The 26,950-nt window shown below is 32.6% G+C and overlaps 1 protein-coding gene across 1 annotated transcript in view; it reads left to right on the top strand.

The window, feature by feature from the left end:
* Positions 1 to 26,472, top strand: part of LOC109108452 (gephyrin-like) — a 70,977-nt gene extending 44,505 nt beyond the window's left edge. Inside the window, exons 9-19 of the mRNA XM_042746535.1 lie at positions 8,564 to 8,605; positions 11,016 to 11,090; positions 14,613 to 14,675; positions 17,303 to 17,345; positions 18,597 to 18,734; positions 19,982 to 20,074; positions 23,676 to 23,731; positions 23,820 to 23,939; positions 25,355 to 25,413; positions 25,495 to 25,648; positions 26,431 to 26,472. Coding sequence (XP_042602469.1) covers positions 8,564 to 8,605; positions 11,016 to 11,090; positions 14,613 to 14,675; positions 17,303 to 17,345; positions 18,597 to 18,734; positions 19,982 to 20,074; positions 23,676 to 23,731; positions 23,820 to 23,939; positions 25,355 to 25,413; positions 25,495 to 25,648; positions 26,431 to 26,472 — 885 coding nt within the window. The remainder of the gene's footprint in view (positions 1 to 8,563; positions 8,606 to 11,015; positions 11,091 to 14,612; positions 14,676 to 17,302; positions 17,346 to 18,596; positions 18,735 to 19,981; positions 20,075 to 23,675; positions 23,732 to 23,819; positions 23,940 to 25,354; positions 25,414 to 25,494; positions 25,649 to 26,430) is intronic.
* Positions 26,473 to 26,950: the final 478 nt, after the last annotated feature.

Below are 26,950 nucleotides of genomic sequence, written 5' to 3'. Positions count from 1 at the left end.
TTGTTTCACCAGAAACATCATATGATTTATAACCGTCCTGATCACTAACATACTGAGACTCTCTCTGTGTCTCTCGATGTCACTTCCTGTCTTGTGTTCTCTCACAGTCGCACACACACAGATGATGACATGGCTGTGGCAGTCCTCCACACAGTTATATAACACCGTTACATAACAGTGAGCCACTAACACACATCCCAGTTCCTGTGATTATCTGCAAATGCAATCCTGCATCTCATTTTAATGCACAAGTAATTGGGCAGAATGGTGATGGCTCATTCGTTAAGGATATATTGATTAAAACCCTCTGCATTCTGTCTTAAGATGTGCACTTAATGGAATATTCTGAGTTTGAGATTTTATTTAAAAAAATGCATTTGCAACCTGCTGTTGATTAATACACACAAAAAAATAGACTTGTAATGTACTTTAATCATGCAGCATGCATGTACACTACAGCTGAAAACTGTGTGGGTCAGTGAGAGTTTTTTGGAAAGGAATTCATACTTTTATTCAGCAAGCAGGCATTAAATTGATTAATTAAAAGTGACAGCAAATAAGGTTTATAATGTTACAAAGATTTCTAACTAAAAAAAAATGCAAAAATATGAAGCAGCACAACTGTTTTCAACATTGATAATGTTAATAAATGTATCTTGAGCAGCAAATTAGAATATTAGAATGATTTCTGAAGAATCATGTGACGCTGAAGACTGGAGTAATGATGCTGAAAATTCAGCTTTGATCACAGGAATAAATTACATTTTACCATATATTCACATAGAAAATAGTTATCTTAATTTATAATAATATTTTACAATTTTACTGTTTTTACTATATTTTTGACCAAATAAATGTATACTTGATTAGTATAAAAGACTCAAAACCTTTTGAAAAATATTACTGACCCCCCAACTTTTTAACAGTAGTGTAAGTAAACTTTAAGATATGCAACAGTTGTGCTGTTTTAAAGTATTATCACGCTAGAGCTTTTGATTTAATGCAAATCAACAACCCTAATTTAGTGCAATTAATTATTAAAAAAGTGATAAAAAATGTTTTAAAAATCAGAATCAAATATTCCATAATAACCTGAAATGCTCCATTAATCGTGGTTTTCTCCATGTTGGACTATTTCTACAGTTTGTGTTTGGGATGTTTTGATTGTCAAAACCTCAATGTGAAAAAACAGTGACTTTACTGACAGCTGCATATGTGTGCAAGATGAAGGATAAATCCACATTGCGTGTGTGTGTGTGTGTGTGTGTCTGTGTGTGTGTGTGTGTGTGTCAAGCTCAGACGTATCTCTGACAGTTTTATAGTGATTAATCTATGAATGTTTATCTGTCAAATCTTATTTACACCTCTTCCATCACATTTCCTTCCCACTCTCCTCCTTTCCTCCTCTCTATTCACCTCTGTGTTTCTCTCTGTTGATTTTCTGTGTGTTTAGGATGATTTCTCAAACTATGGTCTAACAGCATCAGAATTATGTAGAAGTATAGAAGTGCATATATAACTACCGCAGTTAGTGTGTGTGTGTGTATGTGTGTGTGTGTGTGTGTGTGTGTGTGCTGATAATGTTCCTCCTCTGAACAGAGCAGCTTGTAAAACTGACTGGCTTCTTGCTGTCACAGAGGTGAGAACATTTAATTTAATGCTCAGAGAAGATCAGATAGTGATAGCCAAGGAGAAATGAAAGCGAACACAATAAACAAGCGCTCAGCAGTGCAGATCGTCAGCTCCACATCTCTGACTATCACTTCATCAGCATTATTTCCACACAGAATCATTTCTGTTTGTGATTTCTGTTTATCCGGATTGTTGTGAAATGTTTGTTTGTTCATTTTGAATGTGAAGCTCTTGATGCGGAGGGTCCGTTTTACTTGACATGGACTTGTGTGTTTTTGTAGCATTAGTTTAGGAGCTTTGCATGACTGTGTACCGTGGTAAAGATGTTTTAGATGATGCCTGGTTTATTGGTATCTGATCTAGTAAGCAGAAATTGTTTTCTAGTTTCTACTTCAGTCTTGTTTAAATAATTCTAGAGTTGCTTTGAAAGAGGCTCAAGATCTGAATTGCATATACTATAAAATTTCCTTCCTTTTGGATTACAGTTTTGACATAAACTAATAAACATACTATGATGCATATCTGTCAGTCATATGTAAATGATACAGGTCAGATTTTTTTTAAAGTCATAGTTTATGAATATTTTTTGCATATATTTGATTTTATTTAAATAATCATATTTTCAAAATGCATGTATTCAACTTGTTTAGAGACAGCATTAATCTGTTCATTGTAAAAAAAAAAACGTATTTATTTAAAAGGTTTGAATATTTATGAATATAAATATTTATAGCTGTGGAACAAGCAATATTAATTTAGTTAAAAATGAATGAGATTAAAACAAATTGATTTATTGATGATAAATACAGTATATAAACCTGGTTATTGTATATTTAAAATGTGGCCAGTTAATTAGTACTATTACAGAAATCTGACCTGTTTCATTTATGTACGACTGACAAAAATGCATCACATATATTAGTTTGTTAAAACTGTGTAATCCAAATGGATTAAATGTATGTATGTAATTCAAATACATTTATGATTATGTTTCTGTTTTAATTTATCCTTAAACAGACTTGAAAGAAAGAAAATCTGATTACCTCTTTTTAGAGATGTCCTCATAGAGAAAAAAATATTCATAAATAATGATTTCTTTTTGTAATTCTGATCATGAAATGGTCCATTCCCTATCCATCAAATGCATAAAAAAAAAGGTTAGCAACATTAAGATATTTAGTTTTGATTTAAACATATTTCATATGTGTTTTCTGTACAGTTGTGAACATTTTGAATTTGTTGCTCATTACCAGAATATTATCTAATATAATACACCATTTGAGATTGATGACACACAACACAAGACAAACTGGTTTGGAGGATGGTTTATATGATCTCTTTCTGTCCCAATAAAAACCATACATTTCAGTTACTCACTAATGTTTTGTTTTTGTGTTTTTTTCGGATCATAATTCCTGCCCGCGTTTTCTCTGTGGGCTTCTCTCTCTCTCTCTCTCTCTCTCTCTCTCTCTCTCTCTCTCTCTCTCTCTCGCTCTCTCTCCACTCCTCCTCCTCTTTTCTCTCCATCCATATGTGTGTGTTCACTTCCTCTCTGTGTCAGTGTGTGTATGTGTGTGTGAGATCTCAGTCTTCATGTAGATGATGGTAAGTCTTCAGTCTTCCTCTGACATTTGATGTTTATTGAATCAGAAGACACTCGTGTTTTGTATTATAATCCATTTGTTAGTTTAATAATCAGACAAATTGTACATAAATCTAGTGCTGGTATATGTGAGTGATTTTGTGCATGTTTTATTTTACTTTTGTTCATGGAGTGTGTGTCTTCGATTGTATCTAAAGAGTGAATGATTTAAAAAAAATTACAGAACACATAAAAAAACTTGTTTGCAGTGAGGTTTGCATTTATCAGTCTATCCATCTGTCTTCTTGTGTTGCGTTTTTTTTTTTCTTCTTTTCGGCCCTAATATTGTATATAAAGTTTTTGAATAATAATTAGTCATGCATATTGGCTCTTGGCAATTTGTCTAATTTGATACTGTTCATTTGTGTTCATTTTATGGTACATTTGGGTTATTCATCACACAGGATGAGATGTAGAAGATCAGATCGTGTTCTTTCAGATGTTTGGCTGAATTATGAGTATGCTAGATAACTCCCTAAAATAAGCACTTGATGTTTTTTGACTTTTTTGACTAAAATTACAAAATTAATTAATTTTCATGCATATGTTATTATGATTTTTTTGTTTATTATTTAAAATTTCTACATTTATTTATTATTGATATAAATATTTTATAATATTTATATAATATAATATTTTTTTATATAATATATATATATTTATATAATATAATAATATTTATATTGATAAAAGTCAGGCTTATGTTTTTTTATATGATATTATGATTTTTGTTGTGATAATGTTTGAATGATTATCATTTTAACTATAAATTATTGTTACACAACAGTTAAATGGCATTCATGTGTAACAGATATTTTTTTCAGCTCTGCTGATTGACATGTTTAGATTATAGACATTAATGCTGCATCCACAGATTATCAGATATCTGAGGTGTAGTTTCTCATCCTGATAGCTGCAGAACAAGACATTAATGCTGCATCCACAGATTATCAGATATCTGAGGTGTAGTTTCTCATCCTGATAGCTGCAGAACAGAAACACCTACTAAAGCATTATTAAACACAGTGTGGCAGAAACTGCTTGGCTGTACATTAGCAGTCTTGAGCAGATTGTGTGTGTCCTGTTGTCCGCCCTAGCTCCCTTCAGAGGGGTCAAGTCTGAGGCTCGGTACTGAGCCAGACATGATATGAGGGTTCAAAGAGAGAGCTCATCCAAAATGAAAATGCTGTTATCATTTACTCATCCTCATTTCAAACTTATATCACTTACTTTCTTCTGTGCAACACACAAAAATATTTATGCATTTTAATTGCATATAAAATTTCTATTTGAATTACACAGTTTAGACATAAATGATCGAGTTCATTTAATGTGATGCATATTTTTCTGTAACAAACTTGATGTGTTTTAAATGGAAAAAAAGTCAGTTTTAAATATTTATCATTAATAAATCCAATTAGTTTCAATCTCATACATTAAGTCAAGCCAGATTAACTAATTATTTTTTATGCATTTAACCATGTTTGTATTTTTTAACTGATTAAATTGAATTGTTTTCACAATTACCAGATTTATGCTAATGCTAAAATATGAATTTACATCTAATTTAATTAGTCACTATGCCATGATTATTTATTTTAATTTTTGTGTGCAAAAAGCACATTTTTTAAAGTTGAATTTGAGTTTATAACTACACAATACATTTTTTTATTCATATTTAAATGAATTTTTAATTAATTTATTCCTTAAGTGTGTGATAGCACTCACAGCAGCCAGCAGCTCAGCTGCCATCACCACCTACTAAAAAATGTCTTACGAAATAGATACACTTTATTGCATTCTCATAGAGAAGCCCAGTGTTTTCAGAATGTAGTTCAAGAGTCTAAGTCAAGGACCAACAAAGGTTCTCTAAGATACTCCAGATCAAGAATACTGAATGCTGTAAACCTGGCTACACTCTTAAAAATACAGATTCTAAAAGCAGGTTTTGGTAGTGATGCCATACATAGAACCAAATTTGGTTCCCCAAAGAACATTTCAGTGATATTTTTTTCTTAGTGTGAAGAACATTTTAATAACTGAATAACCCTTTTCTACTATGGAAAGAATCCTGGATGTTAAAGGTTCTTTATGGGACCATCAATGCCAATACACGAGTGTTAAGTTGATACAGAGTCTAATGCCAAATTAACCTTGCAAAGGTGTGCTTCTGAAATGGCATTTAGGTGTCTTTACACAGTCCTTGTCCAAAACTCCAAAAGGATTCCAATAAGAATTTATTTTTATTATTTTTTAATTGGAATTTCTATCATAATTTGTAACCATTCCAATTAGATTCGTATAGGACTTGAGAGAACTTGAGAGTTGTTTTTTTTTTTTTTTTTTGGTTTGTTTGTTTGTTGGGGTTTTTTTTTACTGGGATCCATTGGCATCCTATTTAAATCTATTTTGTGTACATTGTCTCAGTAAACAAGCTGCTGCAGAGAAAATGAACAAGATAACAAAATCCTTTGTACAGAAAGCATGAAGGTCCACCCATAAAACCAAACCATCACTGGGACAAAAGCATATTGTATGAAAACCTGCAAATGTGACCAATGAATTAGTCACCAATTTGGCAAAATGTAAACTAGTTAGGAATTTTCATGAGTATCACATTGAAGTCTATTGGACTTCAATAGACTTAGTTGGGAGTATCACATTGAAGTCTATTGGAATCAGTTGGGTCAAGCACTTCTTGTGTTGAATCACCCTTGAGAAAAACACTTCTTTGAGAACATTGCACATGTGAAGCAGTGTACGCTGCAGTAACAGCGCTGTGTGTGTGTGTGTGTGTGTGTGTGTGTGTGTTTTTGTGTGTGTTTGTGTGTGTGTGTGTGTGTGTGTGTGTGTGTGTGTGTGTGTGTGTGTGTGTGTGTGTGTGTGTGTGTGTGTGTGTGTGTGTGTGTGTGTGTGTGTGTGTGTGTGTGTGTGTGGTGATAAATAACGCTCCTAAAGATTATATCTGTAGCGCTTGAGTTTCACTTGAGCTTTAAACACGGGTGGGCTGCAGCCTGCAAGATATATTACACTATTCCTTGACCACAAGGACACCTTGCATGCATTGAACGTGAGATGCAGCGCTGATTTTATGTGCAATAAATACCAAATGATTCCTGTCATACGCTGATAGCATTTCAAGTCGACATGAAATCAAAACTGGTGTATACTTTAATATGTGGCTCTTTTTGCTTGTGATTCATCAGGGCATGTTATACTAAAGAAAAAATGTTGGCAACTTAAGCAAATTTAGTTTTTAGCTTAGATGTGTTTAAAACACATGGATGTGTTTTATTTACTGTTCAAAATGTGAGGTTGGTAAGATTTTGAATGTTTTTTAAAGAAGACATTCAAGCATTTATTGATCAGAAATGCAGTAAAAATGGTATACTGTCAAATATTATTCAAGGTAACTCTTTTCTATTTGAATATGCAGTCTGTCGCACGATCTTCAGAAATCATTCTAATATGATGATTTGCTGCTCAAGAAACATTTCTGATTATTATCAATGCTGAAAACAGTTGTGCTGCCAAATATGTTTGTGGAAACTGTGATGCATTTTATTTTTCAGAATTCTTTGATAAATATAAAAATCAAAAGAACAGCTGTTTTTTGTAATAGAAATATTTTGCAACATTATAAACAGCTTTACTGTCACTTTTGACCAATTTAATGCAGCCTTGCTGAATAAAAGTACAAAAAAAAAATTGACCCCTTTTTGACCCTAAACTTTTGAATAGTATAGTGTATATTGAATATATGTTAAACACTTCCTTAATATTTTCATAAATATTTATTACATTGACATCAGTATTGTAGCTTTGAGAAATATAATTTTAATAATGTAGTTACCTGGATCGTGGTAGCTCAAGGTTAAAGTTGGTGTGTTTTAGTAGCAATGTGTTAAACGCTTCACCCATCTTTTCATCTTTGCTGTGTTTGCGTCTGTATGTGTTGTAAATCCAATAGAAATTGGATTTAATGTGACCACATTTTTATCCCCAAGCTAAAATTAAACTGAGATATGAACTGAGCCTATTTTTGACACAAAAGAAAATAATCATGCTTTAGAAAGTCATATTTTTGAGATGAAAAGTAGTTTATTACCTGAAGTCATTATGACGGTCATTATAAGTTTAAATTATTACATTTAAAATTTTATAATTATGAGATAAAGAGTACATCATTTCTACTTTATCTCATAATTTTAACGTTTTGTAATCATTTCAATTTAATGTTATAATTTTGACTTTTTGTCATAATTTCTACTTTATCTAATAATTTGGATTTTGTATATCAGTTTCAACTTTTAAAGTCATAATTTCTACTTTATCTCATAATTTGGATTTTTTTATATCAATTTCAACTTTTAAAGTCATATTTTCTTCTTTATCTCATAATTTCAACTTTTTATGTCATAATTTTGACTTTTTGTCATAATTTCTACTTTATCTCATAATTTGGATTTTGTATATCAGTTTCAACTTTTAAAGTCATAATTTCTACTTTATCACATAATTTCAATTTTTTGTGTCATAATTTTAACTTTTTGTCATAATTTCTACTTTATCTCATAATTTGGATTTTTTTTATATCAGTTTCAACTTTTAAAGTCATAATTTCTACTTTATCTCATAATTTCTTTTTATGTCATAATTTGTTTTTTGTATATCATAACTTGTAATTTCTACTTTTTGTCATAATTTCTACTTTGTCATAATTTTGACAAAATACTTTATAATTTCAACTTTTTATGTCATAATTTAAATTTAGTATGCCATAATTTATACTTTTTGTCATAATTTCTACTTTATCATTTCAATTTTTAATGTCATAATTTCATTTTAGTATGTCATAATTTCACATTTTAAAGTCATAATTTTCATCTCATAATTTTGACTTGCAACGTCATATTTATGACTTACCAAAGCAATTTTTTTTCTTACATGGCAGAAATAGGCTTCCACTGAGATCAGAAATGATTGTCCACTAAGTAAAAGAACTCAGGTTGATATTCAGAAAAACAGATGAATTTGCACTGAAAATGTCAAGCTCAAATCCCAGATCCAAAGCCCAGGAACATGCTCAATGCAAATACACGAGTGTAAGCGCTGTATTTGCATAGTGTCTGCTCTTTTGAAATGTCTTCTGTTCCCAGCTGCTTTGGCTTGCGGTGCTCCAGCAGTCCTCCGGGCCAGCAGGGGGCGGCAGTGTGTGTGTCTCAGCTTGGCTTTGCTGGCTCTTATATTTAATTGTCTTCTCTTCTCCCCCCTTCTCGTGGCACCCAGGCGCGGCTCCCCTCCTCTTCATCCACCCTAAGCATTGCTGAGGTATTCCTGCATGCGACTCTGGCCTCATTGCCATGGCAACAGCTCTCCTCCACCTCGATGTGTTGCTATGCAACATGTTTCTTCCTGCCTGTGATGATTGTTGCTTCCTGCTCTGCTTGAAACCCTTCCTGCATGCTTTTTGCAAATGCGCAAATGACTGGCAGTCATTTTTGTGACAATTTTAGATGTGCGTCTTGGAAATTTTTTTCGTTTTTTAAGTGGTTTTGAATTTATTAGTTTATCCATCAGCATAATCATATCATATTTTTTTTCTTTTTAAAATGCATTTCTATAACATATTTTTTTTCCTCATCCATAACTCACTTTAATGTATGTATGACCAGAGGGGTTGTTTTTACCAGTGACAGGCTGATACAGTATATTGACTAGGCCAGTTGATTAATAATAATTGAAGATTATATTTGGCTATTTTGAGATTGCCATAACTAAAACAAAGATTTGTCTATTGTAAACATGCAGTGCAGTAATATGAGCTAAACATACTTGCCTTTAATTTCTCATTCAGCTGCATTTTACGCATCTTAGGAACCACTTTTTTCACTCTGCTTGATCTAAAGACTTTAAAATATGGGTCACACTTTATTTTAAATTCCAATTCTCACTATTAACAAACCGTTAACTACGGCTTTTACCTCAATAAACTGCTAATTTGCTGCTTATTAATAGTTAGTAAGGTAGTTGTTTAGTTTAGGTATTGGGTAGGATTAGGGATGTAGAATATGGTAATGCAGAATATGTTCCTTATATGTACTAAAAACAGACAATATTTTCATGCTAATAAGCAAGTAGTAAATAGTAAGAATTGATCCCTATACTAAAGTGTTAACATGTTTTAATAAAATATGTTTTAATTAATAATCCATACATACATATACACTAAATTAGAAGCGTGTACGTTGTACTCTATTGAGATGTGTCCAAAAAAATTACATTTATAAAAATGTATAAATTTTTATTAGCATGATAGCATGATTAAGATATTGAAAATTGTGTTGTTTTTTCTAGTAACATGTGGATTATATTTTTTATAAAAAAAAAAAAAAAAAAATGTCAAATTGTATTGTCTATATCATAAAATAGTAACAATCTTTATTTGTTTTACTTTTCGTTTTTTAGTTTTAATCATTATTCCAGCCATTTACCATGAATTAGAAGCTTATATATTATATACTGTTATATATAATATATATATATATATATATATATATAACAGTATATGATATATAAGCTTATAACAGTATATAATATATAAAACATAACATATAATATATATATATATATATATATATATATATATATATATATATATATATATATATATATATAAAAAATTAATAAAAGCATTCAGTTATGTAGTAATTAGTAAAAAAAAAAAAAATACATTTATAAAAACTATTTATACGTTTATACATTTATATATTAGCATGAATAAAATATTCAAAAGTGTGTTGTTTTTCCAGTAACAATCCAGTGTATCTGTGTGTGTGTATATATATATATATAAACTGTATATATATAAACTGTATATATATAACATTGAATGGCAAAAAGCTGGCTTTATTGCAGATATAATAAAAAAACAACTAGAAGTAAAAAAAAATTACACTTTTTATTAGTGCAACAGTAGCTCTGCTATTAAAACAGCTTTTGTCTTTTTCCAGTAATTTTCAATTAAAAAAAAAAACTCAATGGTAAAATAAGAACTTTTTGTCAGATTGTACTGTTCTGATGAAATTTTGTTTTAGAGACAAATACAGACATTTATAATGATATTACTCTGTTTTATAGGTTCTATTCAGTTAGTTTATTGTGTTTTGTTAGTTGCTTGTAAGTAGCTTGACTGTAGCTGCATCAATCTGAACAGCTTATACCTTGACAAACTACAGTTTTCCAAAACGTTAGTAGCCCTAATAAGTCAAATTGCTTTAAGAAGCTTAATTTGAGTGTTGTTTACTTTGAATGTGATTTCTCCAGCTCCATGATTTCTTTTCTCTTGGTTTGTTCCTGATCACTCATGATTTACGGCATTAGATCAGTTGAGTTGCTTTGAATGCGGGTGAGTTTTCATTTCGCTCAGCTGCTCATATTTGCCATTGTACCGGTGCACACCACGGCAGAGTGTTTCATTACTGTGTCTTGCTGGAGAGAGTTGTGTGTGTGTTCATGTTTGTGGCAGCGCATGCCTATGAATGTGTTTGACCAAATGTGGATGGATTGTGGATCTGTGCCTGTTGCATATGGAGAGGTTTGTGTGTGTGTGTGTGTGTGTGTGTGTGTGTGTGTGTGTGTGTGTGTGTGTGTGTGTGTGTGTGTGTGTGTGTGTGTGTGTGTGTGTGTGTGTGTGTGTGTGTGTGTTTCGGGGGAGTGACTGTTCTGTGGCTTCCTCCAGGCGTCGCGGCGAGAGTTCAGAGCACACCTGGATGAGGTCATCACACTCAAGTCAAGGTACTCTACCTTGGACCAGGTAAAGAGCTCATCTTCAATCATAGTTTGAGACTAATTCACCCTGTAAACATGACTTTAGTACCAACAGCTACTGAAGCAGCTCAAATACAGGAAAAATCCATTTTGAACACAAACCTACAAAGATAACAGACTTACAATTGTCTTCTAGCCATCATGGCACTACAGAAAAGGTATCAGTAGGTTAAAATATTTACTTTAGTTAATAAGTTAAGCATTATTTCTTTAAGCATATAAACTTAGCAACATTTACTATCTATTACTAACTACAATTTCCACCAAAAATTCCAAAAAGCAACTTCAAAAATCTATTTTTTACAGTGTTGGTAATTGGAACCAGTATGTTAATCACTAACAAAGTACAATGAGTTAAGTTTTCTACAATTTCTGTATACAGGCAAAAATGTTGTAAAAATCAAAGATTTGGTTTGCTGTTACCACCCCATGCAGCAAAATAAAATATTTTAAAATATATTTTAGTATATGCAAAAAATGGCCAACAATATATTTCTTAAAAAACAATTCAAAATATAGTTGCGTAAATATATATATAGATATGAATATACATTTGAATAACGATGATCAGAGTACATTTAGTTGAATACTGTTTCAGTCTTTCTACAATCAAAATTTCACATTGAAATCAATGTCATGTTATATGGCGCCATCAACATTTTATGTTCTATTTGCTGACATTTTAATCCAAAGTGACATATAACCAAAATGATTTTGCTCACCTTCACCTCCATTTTTTGTTTTACTCACGTGTGATGTTGTTTGTGTTGAGGATTTAACAGTGTGTTTGCAGAAGTATGTTTGTTGTTATATGTGCTGGAGTTATTTTAGTATCAATGATATCATAGTTTTTGTAATATATTTATTTGTACATTTTCTATTTTCACTTTAATTTTAGTTAAAGTTTTAGTGTTGTGCTTTTGTCAGTTTTATCAATTTTTAAATATGAAGTTTTATTGTTTGTTTGTTTTTTATTAGTTTTAATTTATTTAGTTTTAGTTATTTTAGTACTTCAAGTTAGTGAGAAATGCTAATATTTTATTTTATTTCAGTTTTTTTTTTTATTCAAGTAACATTAATGTATTTTTTAATGGTTTTAGTTTAAGATAACTTTAATAATCCTGACTTCAATGAAAAACACATCCCTGTTCCAAATTCTAGTGAGTTCCCTACATATACAGCACTCTTTTAAGACAGTGTGCTAAAAGTGACTGACTTGAGACACTACTTATTTATGAACATCAACTCCATAGAGTTTGAATGGCAAGAGTTGTTGCAGTGGAGTGAGTTGAGCATGTGTGAATTAAAGCACATGCTTTTGAGTAAATGTAATTTCCCATGATGCCTCTGCAGTTCAAGAGTGTGTTGAGTTTAGCTTCACACTTTTTTGTTCAAGATTTTCACCCCATCACTGTCTTCATTTACAGTACAAGCTCCATCATATGGTTTTTGTCTTATACATGACACCACCAGTATGTCTTCTAGAACCATCACACACACCACTTTTATTACATATACTCTTAAAAATAAAGGGTGTTTTTACAGTGATGCCATAGAAGAACCATTATTTTTTCCCCAAAGAACATTTCTTAAAATAACCATTTTTTAATCAGAACCTTTTTTCCTCTGTAAAGAACCTTTTGTGGAATGGAAAAATTCCATGGATGTTCAGGATTCTTCATGGAACCATAAATGCCAATAAAGAACCTAGATTTTTAAGAGTGATTAATGGACATTAAGGATTTGTCATGTTTTTGTGAATATCTGTATTCATTCCACTTCCATCCACCAAATAGGGATGCCAAGCACAAATAGTTCCATGAACTTCTGAAGTTATGAAACTAATTATTAAGAAGACCATAAAGTTAAAGATTTGAAAACACCTGATATCAAAATGCTTTATTTATTTATTTATTTATTTATTATTACTGATTGCTCAAAAACAACATAAGCTGAAAGATGATTCATCAGCTATCATGTGACATCACAAAAAGAATAAATCAGCTTAGCGATTTCTTGTAAACCCATTGCAAATTAGGTCAGTGTTGTATTAATTAGCCCACATCGAGGAAATTTAATGAATGGTTTGATGAACTGATATCCCAGTGCTTTTAGAGTTGTTGTAATGAAAGTCTTATTAAGTGTGATTTAATTACTAGTTTCATTTTAATATGATAGTTATGATAGAGATTTTATAATTGGTCTGTATAAAGGTGTGTGTGCATGTGTGTGTGTTAGAGAGAGAGAAAGAGAGAGAGAGCATCCCTCTCTCTGCTTATAATGTCTGTCCAATGATCTCTGATTTTGTTGTTTTTATGCCTCAGTTTCTCTGTTTGTATCTTACTCTGAGTGCACTTTAAAGTCAGCATTAAATCAAAATGGACTCTATTTACTACTTAATACATGTTCCTGCAATTGCAGTTATTAAAGTAGATGGTGCATGATGTTGACTTTAAACTGTTGTTGTCTGACTGGCTATGTAGTTATTTATAAAGCATTGCTTTAAAGGAATAGATCCCCCAAAAATGAAGATTTGATGACAATATATTTACTCTTAGGTAATTCAATTTGTAGATGAGTTTATTTCTTCATCAATTTTGGAAAAGTTTAGCATTGCATCACTTGCTCAGCAATGGATGCTCTGTAGTGAATGGGTGCCGTCAGAATGAGAGTCCAAACAGCTGATAAAAACATCACAATAATTCACAAGTACTCCACACCACTCCAGTCCTTCAGTTAACATTTTGTGAAGCAAAAAGAAACAAATCCATCATTTAGACCTTTTTAACCATTGCTTCCGGCTAAAATATGAAGCCATAATCCATAATAACGCTTCCTACTCAGATCTGCACAGATCAAGCACTGTTTCCAAAACAGTCCAAAAGAGCTCTAAACAATTGTGTGGGTGGATTTTGAAGTGAGAGACAACAGGAGATGGACTTTTTTTACTGGAGAAATCATTATTATGGATTATGGACTCAGAAGCAATGGTTTGAAAGTAAAAATGTCTTAATGATGGATTTGTTTCTTACAAACACACAGCTTTTGTCTTCTCAAGACATTAACTGATGGACTGGAGTGGTGTGGATAACTTGTGGATTATTGTGATGTTTTTATCAGCTGTTTGGACTCTCATTCTGACGGCACCCATTCACCGCAGAACATCCATTGCTGAGCAAGTGATGCAATGCTACAATTCTCCAAATCTGATGAAAAAACAAACTCATCTACATCTGGATGGTGTGAGTATGAGGGCATTTATAGCTAATTTTCATTTTTGGGGGACCTATTCCTTAAAGGGTGTCTGTATTATTAATATTTTAACTTGAATTATTCCTGGTGATTTAAATGTAATTGCAAATGAAATGTTCACTAACAACCTCTAGTTCTTGTGATACCTGAAAGTTTTCTCTCTGTCTGTCGATGTATCTTTGAGTTGCCTGCCACTCTGTTGGATTGTTTCTTCTGCTGCTTGTAACTGATGAACTGATGACTTTATCTCCGTAAGCTCCAGTGTAGGTTGGAGGTGCTTAAAGATGATCGCCGTGGCCATAGGACCTTCAGTTCTCGAGTAACTATCCCAGAACAATCAGCCCTTCACATGCCAAACTCTGTCTTCTTCCACTTATTTGCAGTTGTGTCTTTCTTTTAGCATTTCCTTATCTTATTTTGCTTTTCTTTTTGTATATTTTGAATGTGATATGATACATGATTAAATTATGATATGTATGAATATTTCATTCCAAGACTAGGATACTTAAATGTGAACTTTATTTTTAAATGTGTTATCTTTTTAAGTCATTGTTGCTGCAATTTTTTGTTATTCTTTTGATATTGTGATTTCTAAAATTGACATTGTATGAGTAGAGTACAAATGATTGTTTTATTGCATTTTTTAAATCAATGCAAGTAATGCAATGCAAGACTTTTTTGTAGAATTTGAACTATTAATCAAACTACATAAAGTTCGCTCAAAAATATTTTGACCTAAATTAAAGATTTGTGTATTTAAATTGCATGGGATTTTCTATCATTTTATATTACACAGGTTTAAAACAAACAAACTAATAAGCCATAATTGACACACAAACATAAATCAAAAATAAAAGAAAATATTTAAATTTAATTTATTTTATTTTATTTATTATATTATATTTAAATACAACTTATTTTATTTTACATACAACTGGTAATATTTTTGCCATCGTATAAAATAATAATAATAATAATAATAATAATAATAATAATAATAATAATAATAATAATAATAAATAAAATAACAAAATCATAAATACTATAAGATTTTATTTTATTTTATTTTATTTTATTTTAAGATCATAAATACTATAAGATCATAAATATTTTAAATTCAGTCATACATAAATGAAACTGGTAAGATTTCGGGACTCAAAAAAAATCATAGTTTATTTCATTTATTATTTTATTTGATTTTATTTAAATAATTATATTTTCAGCCAATTAAATGTATTTAATTTAAAAGCATAAACATTGTTAAAATATGACTAGTTGAAACAAGCAATATTCAATTAGTTAAAATGTATGAAACTGAAACAAATTGGATTTATTAATAATTAATTAATGAATAAATATATAAACCTGATTATTGTTACAGAAATCTCACCTGTTCCATTTATATATGACTGACAAATATGCATTACAATAAATTTATTATACTAAAACTGCAATCCAGATGGATGGAAATTGTATATGCAATATTCAAATACAAAAATCTCAGATACTGATTTAGGCCTAAATATTTATTTGAGCATATTATCTGACATAAAAATGATTATTGCATGAAAAGCCACCATGTCAGAAGCATAAAATAGTGATTCTAGCCTAAAAAGTGCCTGTTATTGAACCTGTGCAATTCAAAGCCACAAACGAAGAGTCAGATTACTTAAATGAAACCCCTGCGTGTTTGTTTGTTCCCTTTTTTCAGAAGTTACTGTTTTGTTTTGGGGCTTTTGCTGACATCATCATCATCTCGTTTGATTTATTATTCCCTCACTGCTCTCTGCGTTTTGCTCTTTCAGCTGTTCTGTGCGTCTCTCTCTCATGTTTCATGAGCTCTGAGCTGTTCAGGGTCTCGCTCTCGTAATTGTCTTTCTCTCCTCCTTCAGTTCTTCAGTCGTTCTTCTCTTAGCTGTCTGCTGCTCCTCCTACAGAATCAATTACACATTAACATCCACTGACTGTAGTGCTCCAGAGAGTCTATTAGAGCTTTTCTGCCACTGATTATAGGGTGCTTTTCACAACTACAGTCATCACAAACTAGAACTCCAGTCCAGAAGGGCTGAGCAACACATTGAGGTTACACAGAGGACAACAGGAGAAGAACAGAGTTATTAAGGACAGGATTTACTGATTTATATCATGGGAATAGAGTAGATTAAGATCAGATGATACTGAATGTTATGTTTTTGGTCTCTAATATTTCTGTCATTAGATATAATGGAAAGCAAACAGGTTTATCTATTTTTGGCCTGGTTTAGATCAGGTCATGTTCAGTTTGGACAGGTGAGAAGTCATACTGTTTAAAAGTTTGAAATCGGTATGATTTTAATTTGTTTTTAAAGAAATGTATCATTTTATTCAGCGAGGGTGCATTAGATTGATCAAAAGTGGCATTAAATGTTTCAAAAGATTTCTATTTTAAATAAATCCCATTATTTTGAATTTACATTAAAAAAAAATATTAAAGTTTTTATCATTGATAATAATCAGAGATGTTTCTTAAGCAGCAAATCAACATACCTGTATTAGAATGATTTCTGAAGGATTATGTGACACTGAAGACAGAAATGATGCTGAAAATAAATTTGATTTTAAATGGCATTCAAATAGAAAATGGCTGTTTTAAATTGTTATATTATTTTACTGTTTTACTGCATTTTTGATCAAATACATGCAGCCTTGAAGACTTTTTTCAAAAACATTAAAAAACTTGCGGATCTCAAACTTTTGTATGGTAGTGAATCTCTGTTTGTTTCTCTTCATTACATCCCAGAATTCCCAGCTCCATGTTTGTCTCTGCGTTTCATAATGATATGACAGCAGCATGACATTGCTTATTGTTTTCTGGGGTTTAGTAGCAAACATCTCATAACAGCTCCTTGAAAACACACCAAAAATTAAATATTAAAAGATTTTTCATCCCTTGTTTTCTTTCTTCAGGTGCAGTCACGATGCAGCAGCAAAGAAAACATCTTACGAGCAAGTATGTTTCTTCATGAAATGACTTTTCCTGTGTTTGACCTGCATATGATTATGAGTGTTTTTCCAATCTCTGTCTATATGACTTTTCATTTTGGTCACTTTTAACAGAATAAAGTCTGGTGCATATTTTTTCTTCATGTGTGAAGAAATACTAGAATGCGACTAAACAAATCAAGAGAAGCCAACATCTAATTTGTTTTTTTACTGATTTATTTTTATTTTACTTTAGGGCATAAATATTCAGCACAGTGGAAACAAAGTAAAATAAAATAATTCTCTGCACTAAATGTAAATAGTAGTTAATAGAAATAGTATGTGCACCTCAGTGTATTTTAGTATTTGTTTTTAAAACAGTATGCAACAATAATATCATATTCAGTGCAGGATTGTTATAGTTAAAATCCTATAAAATCCTACTTGGAATATATTAAATGTTACCTGAAATAAAATAAATAAAATTAAAAAGAAAAAAATTATAAAAATAAAAACTTTATAGAAACATTTTTAAAAAATGATTAAAAATAACACACAACTAAAAAAAATGAAAACAGAAAATATAAAAATAAAAACTAATTCAAAATATTAATAAAATCTAAATTATCTTAATGATACTAAAATAATCCTAATTCACTGTATATAGTTAAATTTATTAAAAAGACAAGCTATTTAAAGACATGAAATAAATAGACACACCGTAAATATTATGTAAAAGAAACGTCATTCAGTTTCTGTATTTTCTGTGATATTTAATATCGTAAAATGATATGACAAAATCCAGCCTCTTTATATATTGGCATCTCTAGATATTCAATTCAATTCAATTCAAGTTTATTTGTATAGCGCTTTTTACGATACAAATCATTGCAAAGCAGCTTTACAGAAAATTAAGTTTCTACAATATTTAGTAGTAGCTGTTTAGTAGTTATCAGTGGTGACTGTCAGTTTATGTGCATATGGCAGAAATGTTCAGAAAAATCAATAAAAGACGGTAAACAAACAGACGATTAACACTATTAACAGCAATTATGCAATCAAACTTATAGCAAGATATCAGCATCAGACACAGGACAAACCCAAATCAGTTGAGCTTTACTTTTGTACTGTATATATGAAGTGTTGAGGGTTGAGGGTTGTGTGTGTGTGTGTGTGTGTGTGTGTGTGTGTGTGTGTGTGTGTGTGTGTGTGTGTGTGTGTGTGTGTGTGTGTGTGTGTGTGTGTGTGTGTGTGTGTGTGTGTGTGTGTGTGTGTGTAGGTCATAGTGCGGTGGACATCACCAAAGTGGCTCGGAGACACCGTATGTCTCCATTCCCTCTCACCTCTATGGATAAAGCCTTCATCACTGTGCTGGAGATGACCGCAGTTCTGGGCACTGAGATCATTAACTACAGAGGTACAAACACATTCTGCATTGACTGTTTACCTTTCCTTCTGTCTTTCTTTTAATTATTTTTTCCTTTAAAGCATATTTTTGGATGCTGGAAGTGAATCCCAGTGTGTGAGATGTAGATCATATCAGTGTGTGCTAATCTGCTGTGATATTGATCCTTCTGTAATCTGATGATAGTGTGTGTGTGTGTGTGTGTGTGTGTGTGTGTGTGCAGAGCATCAACTTCATCTTAGATGTATCTGCTAAATTCCACATGATAAATAAAAATCGAAAAATAAAACTACAGCTTATTTCTGCCATGACAAAAAAACATAATGTGTAAGTCACAACTTAAAAAAAAAACCCACAAATACCTGCAAACTGATGAATTAATAAACTCTGTAACTGTGTAAGTCTGAACTGTAAAAAATGTCACAATTAGCTTTTTTCCAAAGAAAAGCAAAAATATTAAATTAAAAAAATTAAAACAAAAAAAAAAACATGATGTAAACTTATAATTAAACTTATAATTATAAGGTAAAAAAATAAGAATTATAAGTTTATAACTGTCAGTTGCGAGATATAAACATGCAATTATGTGAAAAAAAGGCAGAATTGCAAGATGTTAGCTCGCAATAGTGAGAAAAATTTGCAGTTACCTTTTAAAAAAATAAAAATAATTCAGTGGTGAAAACCCTCAAGAAATTCTCAAGAAACAACATGCAACATGTAAATTAAAAATTATGAGAAAAAAAGTCAAAATTGTAAGATGTAAACTGAAAAATAGAGAAAAAATTCAGAATTGTGAGAAAAGGTAACGCAAACTTATATATAAAGAAAAAGTCAGAATTGTGAGTTGTAAACTCAAAATAATGAGGAAAAAATCATGAAAAATAAATTCTGAATTGCGAGATGTAAACTCAAAATTAAGAAGAAAAAGTCAGAAATGAGATGTAAAGTCATAATTGTGAGACAGTTTGCAATTCTGAGGGGTTAAAAAAAAAGTCTGAATCATAAGATATTAATTTAGAATTGTGAGATAAGCTGAAATGACCTTTTTTATGTTTTTATTCCTTGGCAGAAATAAGCTTCCATAGAAGCCAGCATTTAAAATACACTAAACTCAAATTTTCTCTAGATTGTTTATTTTTTATTATGACTACTATTTATTTTGGGGGGTAAATATCAGGCAGCTCATCATCCTTTATGTATTGTTAAAAGGCCTGTTTTACATGCACATCTAATCATTTTCTCTGGCATTGTTCTCATAGACGGCATGGGTCGTGTTCTGGCTCAGGACGTTTATGCCAAAGACAACCTGCCTCCGTTCCCTGCCTCTGTTAAAGACGGCTACGCTGTAAGAGGTGAGAGCCCACATAACTGATTACCCGGCGTCCTGACAGAGCTGGTTAACTCACGCTCTAGTGCTGCATGTTGAAGCATTACTCATGTCTGCTAGAGAGCGACGCTCCAAACGCCTCTCAGGGGATGCATGTCAAATGCTTCATTCATTTCTTATGGAATTGGTGCTGGATGGGAGTTTCCTGCTTAAAAATGTCATAACAAGAACTTGTGCAGAGTAAACTTCAGCACTTGGGAATTTTGCATTGATTGCATATTTATGTGCTCACAAGTATTTACTGGCAGTCTATAAACACATTTATCTGATGTAGGCCATGTTAAGGAAGATGTCTGTCTGTCTCTTTACAACATTAGGAAGATTTTAACATTCAATTGCTGTAAAATCAATACTGACCCTATTTTAGTTTCTTCATACCCAAGAAATAATACAGTCTTTCAGTCCCAGCAGTTTACCAAATTATACATCTTATACACACTCTGTACTGAATACAGTTTACATATTAACAGTTGTATGCAAAACAATACACAGTATGCAGCAGTAACTTCAACTAAGAACTAAAAATAACTTAACTTATAGATTCAACTTAGATTCAACGGTTGCACTTTATTTTGATAGTCCTCTTTAGACATTCTACAAACTATAAGTAACTATGCAACTACATATCAACTAATTCTCATTCATTTGCAACTACATGTCTATTAACTCTCAGAGTATACTGTTAGGTTAGGTGTAGGGTTAGTAGAATAAGTTGACATGTTTTTGCAAAGTTTCTCGTAGTCAGTATATTGTATGTTGTGGACCCATCAAAATAAAGTGTTGAAAGATATTAAGTAGACAGTCTACTAATACTCTAATGACTGCTAGTTGACATAGGCCCCATTTACACTGCATGGTTCAAGTGACCCAATTCCGATTTTTTCCGTTCATGTGGCACAGATCGGATATGACCGGTGAACGTGTAAGCAGGAAAAAAACGCATGGATTCCGATTTTCTCAGATCGGATTCAGGCCTCATTCATATGTGGTAATAAATCGGATATGAATCGGATACGGGCATTTGCGTGTGCCATGTAAGCAGACAAATCGGATGTTCCCCAGTAAATGAGAGTCGACGTCATTAAAAAAGTGACGTCAACTCAGGTGGACACCACCAACTGAGATCACATGACTTATTATAGGCGCGATGGAGGATGAAGGATACACACAGTGGAGCAATGCGGAGGTTTCATGTCTTTTAAGTCTTTGGGGCGAAGAGACAGTGCAGGCAAAAATGCAGGGTTGTTACACGAAATAAATCCGTGTTTAAAGACATTTCACGAGATATGGGGAGGCACGGTTTTTAAGCGCTCTTTTTCTCCGCCGCGCGCCGTACGAGACCAAAGTTTTGCTGATTTTTTTGTTTGACTTTTCAAAATACTTGTGGAAAGCAAAACACTGTATAATATTATTTGCATCTGCATCCATTGTATTTCGTGCTGGTTTTACTTCCTTTTCCGGGTCAGAACGTCTAAGTTTGGTAGTTTCAGCAGTGTATATAGTAAATGCAAAAAAAATCGGATACGGGTCACTTTTAAAAGATGATGTAAGCGGGTCGTCAAAAAAAATCAGATATAGTCAGAAAATCGGATTTGGGCATCAAGACCTGCAGTGTAAATGCAGCCATAGAGTTGCTAAGTTACTTACTGTTAGTACAATGTCTAAAGTGGACTATCAAAATAAAGTGTTACCATTTAAACTTATCTGGTCTTTAATGATATTCTAAAAACATTAGCACAGAAACATTATTTATGCATTATTTGTGAAGCATTTTTTTCTTCTGTAAGCTTTCGTCTAGTGTGTTTTTTGAAACATTACACTGTTTGTTTCATAACTTTCAACATTCAAAAGTAACATATCCTTAATACTGTTTGCAAAATATTCCAAATGGATTAAAAGTCTTGTTTTAAAATGTTCAGAGAACATTAAAAAGTAACGTTCCAATAATGTTTGCAGAATTATTCAAATTGGAACATTCCTTTAATGCTTTATTTAATGTTACTGTTTGCTGCTTGTTTCAAAATGTTCAAAGAACATTCCAACTAACGTACCTATTATGTCTGCAAAATGGAAAATTAAATATTCCCTTAATGTTTTAGCTAAAAAAAAATGTTTTAAAAAAACTGTCCATTGTGAACAATCCTGAGAACATTCGAAATAACGTTTTAAGGTGTCTATAACTTAAGAATGTTATCAAAACATTATTTGAACTTTCCTTAAATGTTTTAGATAATGTTATTTGTTTCAAAACATCCAGAGAACATTTAAAAAATAACATTCCCATAATGTTTGTAGAATGTTTAAAATGGAACGTTCCCTTTATATTTGTAAAACATTTTAAAAACTTTGTTGCGAGAACATTCAGAATAATATTTTAGCATGTCCATGACCCAATGGGAACATTATCAAAACATTCTTAGAACGTTCACTTAATGTTGTAGCTAATGTTCATTACTTATTTCAAAACATTCAGAGAACATTCAAAAGTAACATCCATTACAGAATGATTAAAATGAAACATTCTCTTAAAGGGATACTCCACCCCAAAATCAAAATTTTGTCATTAATCACTTACCCCCATGTCTTTTTAAACCCATAAAAGCTTCATTCGTCTTCTGAACACAAATTAAGATATTTTGGATGAAAACCGGGAGGCCTGTTACTGTCCCATAGACTGCCAAGTAAATAACAGAGTCAAGGTCCATAAAAGGTATGAAAGTCGTGATCAGAATACTCCATCTGCCATCAGACGTGCAATCTGGGTTATATGAAACAACGGGAACACTTTCTGTAAGCTAGGAAAACAAAAATAATGACTTTATTCAACAATTCCTTTGTCAACAGCCTCCTCTGTGTCTCTCCATATCACCGCATGCTGCGCATGCTCTTCTGAGTCATCCGTGCCACAAGGATGCACTGTTTCTTTTAAATCAAAGCTAAATACACATAGAAACAGCGCATCCTTGTGGCGCGTGGATGATACAGAAGAATACGCAGCATACGGTGATATGGAGAGACACAGAGGAGACTGTTGACAAAGGAATTGTTGAATAAAGTCGTTATTTTTGTTTTCTTCACTTACAAAAAGTGTTCCCGTCGCTTCATATAACCCAGAAAGTTCTGACAACGACTTTCATACCTTTTCTGGACCTTGACACTGTTATTTATTTGGCAGTCTATGGGACAGTCACAAGCCTCCTGGTTTTCATCCAAAATATCTTAAATTGTGTTCAGAAGACAAACAAAGCTTTTACGGGTTTGGAACGACATGGGGGTAAGTGATTAATGACAAAATTTTCATTTCGGGGTGGAGTGTCCCTTTAACATTGCGACTTACTACTTGTTTTAAAATTTTCAGAGAACATTCAAAAGTAATGTTTGCAGAATGATTAAAATAGAACATTCCCTTAATATTAAAAAAACTGGACATTTTGAACATTCCGAGAACATCTGGAACCTTTATCGTGTCCGTAACTTAACGGGAATGGTGTCAAAATGTTCTTATAATATATTTTGTTAGCTGGGAAACAGTAGCATGCTACAGTGTTGTCTCTGTGTCCTGACAGCGGCTGATGGTCCTGGTGACAGATTTATTATCGGCGAGTCTCAGGCTGGAGAGCAGGTGAGAAAAGAAAAGATATCGTTTGAGAAATCCACCTTCAAATGTGAGGAAAGTGATTCATAGGGACTGCTGTAACATGTGTTTCTAGCCCACACACACCGTGATGCCGGGTCAGGTGATGCGGGTGACGACAGGCGCTCCTATTCCATGCGGCGCCGATGCTGTGGTTCAAGTAGAAGACACCGAACTCCTGCGAGAGTCTGAAGACGTGAGTAACAGCCTGCCGATTCTTCAATAAAACATTATCATACATTATTAAATCATTTTTATTTATTCATATGCGCTATCGTTCAAAAGTCTGGGGGCGGTAAGTTTTTTTTTATGTATTTCAAAGTCTCTCTTGCTGATCAAGACTGCATTTATTTGATTGAAAATACAGTAAAAAAAAAAAAATTATATTATTAAAATTAAAAAAAAAGCTGATTTCTATTTAAATATACGGTAAAATGTAATTGATTGTTGTGATCAAACCTGAATTTTCAGCATCATTACTCCAGTCTTCAGTGTCACATGATCCTTCATTTGCTGCTCAAGAAATATTTCTGATTATTATCAGTGCTGAAAACTGTTGTGGTGCCCAGTATTTTTGTGGAAACTGTCATACAGGATTCTTTGATGAAAAGAAAGTTCAAAACAACAGCATTTATTTCAAATAGAAATATTTTGTAACATTATAAATGTCTTTAGTGTCACTCAATTTAATGCACCCTTGCTAGATAAAGGTATTAATTTCTTTCAGAAAAATCTTACTACACCACATTTTGAGAACTGTAACTGTAGCTGAGTGAAATTAATCTTTATTTCCTAAGGTTTATTGTGGTCATTTAAAGTTATGAATGCACTCTATATACTATTATAACATTTATATTTTTAAATAGTATATTGTATTTTCATATAAAATAAATGTTGTATAATAAATATATGCGACCCTGGACCACAAAAGCAGTCTTAAGTCTCTGGGGTATATTTGTAGCAATAGCCAAAAATACATTGTATGGGTCAAAATTATCGATTTTACTTTTATGCCAAAAATCATTAGGATATTAAGTAAAGATCATGTTCCATGAAGATATTTTGTAAATATCCTACAATAAATATATCAAAACCTAATTTTTGATATGCATTGCTAAGAATTTCATTTGGATAACTTTAAAGGAGATTTTCTCAGTATTTAGATTTTTTTTTTTTTTTTTTTTTTTTTTTTTCAGATTATCAATAGTTGTATCTCAGCCAAATATTGTTCTATCCTAACAAACCATACATCAATGGAAAGCTTATATATTCAGCTTTCAGGTGATGTATAAACCTCAATTTCGAGAAATTGACCCTTATGACTGGTTTTGTGGTCCAGGGTCACATATTTAATATCTATTTTATTATTTAATTATGTATATGTATATATAATATACAACATATTTATAATATAAGTATACAAAGTTGCTGAAATGGAATGAACATATTTTATCAAATGTTTAGTCAAATTCTGCCAAAAATATTTGAAAAGTTTGAGGAAATTAATTGGTAGCTACTGTAATTCACTGATGATGATAATCTGAAAATATTTCACTCTGTCATTAATTACCATCTCGGCTGTCAGTTATCATCTGTCTGTTTGTTTCTCAGGGCACAGAAGAGCTTGAGGTGCGGATTCTGGTTCAGGCTCGTCCAGGTCAAGACATCAGGTGAGCGTCTGTGAGCGTATCCCAGCGGGACTGTGTAAGTCTCAGATGCTTCTGAGTCTGTCCCGTCTTCTGCTTCTGCAGGCCCATCGGTCATGACATTAAGCGTGGTGAATGTGTGCTGGCCAAAGGCACTCACATGGGCCCGTCTGAGATCGGCCTGCTGGCCACGGTGGGCGTCACAGAGGTGGAAGTGCAGAAGTTTCCAGTCGTGGCTGTGATGTCTACAGGCAACGAGGTGCCACTACAACACACACTGCTCTTAAGATCTCCACTGTTTCTTCTAGACACCAACTAGATCTAATGGGGAGCCTCACACTGCAAAAAATATTTTCTTACTCAGGATTTTTGTCTTGTTTCCAGTGCAAATATGTAAACATTCTTAAATATAGATATATTTACCTGAGAAGGAAGAATGTTCTCTGAGAATTCACTGCTGGCAGGATGGGCTTTAAATAAAACTTTTTTTTTAATCAGTGCTATATGACTAGAGAAAGAGGCCGTGCTGTTCCATTGTTCTGTTTGTGAGGCATTAAAAAATATAAAAGTACAAGCTGTAGTTTTCACAAAAACCCGGAAGCTGTCAGAAGTTTGCTGTATCATCCAGTGGACTTTTCCTGACATGTTAGTGACATTGTAACAAAGCAGTGCTTAAAGTAACTCTATAACTCTGTAGGGTTAAGTCTTATAGGGGATTCTAGCAGCAAGCTGTAGTCAAGTCAAGTCACGTCCAAGTCTGCTTTATTGTCAATTCTTCCACATGTACCGTACATACAGTACATACAGAGGAATCGCAATTGACGTTACTCTCAGACCCCCGTGGATACAGATAACACTAACAATAGAGCCTAAAATCTAGATCAAAATATAAAATATGGGTAATTTTATACAATAATGGGGTAAAAAAGACATAATAAAAAAAAAATGCATAATAAGCCCATGATTGTAACAGTGCAGTACTCAAAGTTACTCTTTAAGTCTTATAAGCAGTTCCTGAACTGTAAACTGTTGTGTTTTCAGCTGCTGAACCCAGAGGACGATTTACACCCCGTCAGCTGCTGAACCCAGAGGACGATTTACACCCCCCTAAGATCGCGCTTAAACAGTTATGCGGCTGTGTGGCCAAAACTGCGTTTGTTCTGTTTCGCGCGTCCAGTTGTTTTTTGTTCAAACGAATTTAAATAAACGATGGATGCAGTTGCTTAGTGTACTAGAAGAGACCGCTGAAGCGTTGGGGGTGCTGTGTATTGTTCGTCCTTCCAATCTGATCTCCGTCAGCTGAGGGATTGAGCCCTCGTTGGATCGTGTTTGAAAGCAGTCCAGGATCACGAGAAAGGGTAACGATCGCTGAGAGTCAAAGAGTGAAGAAACATTACCCTGCCATCCATAGGACTTCATTCTGCGTCTCATCCTCAACCCAAAGAGTGGTGATGCACATTATTTACTTCATTTGAAGCTGTACGCTGGTAAGCAAACCATTGTTTTCTCTCCTGTGATTGAAGGAACTGAACTGTGTACAAGTGAATTATCCTGCAAAGGG

The sequence above is a fragment of the Cyprinus carpio genome, chromosome B20, assembly GCF_018340385.1.
Source record: "Cyprinus carpio isolate SPL01 chromosome B20, ASM1834038v1, whole genome shotgun sequence".
In the NCBI taxonomy this organism is placed as follows: Eukaryota; Metazoa; Chordata; class Actinopteri; order Cypriniformes; family Cyprinidae; genus Cyprinus; species Cyprinus carpio.
The sequence above is the reverse complement of the archived record's forward strand: the minus strand, read 5'-3'. Positions and strand labels throughout refer to the sequence as shown.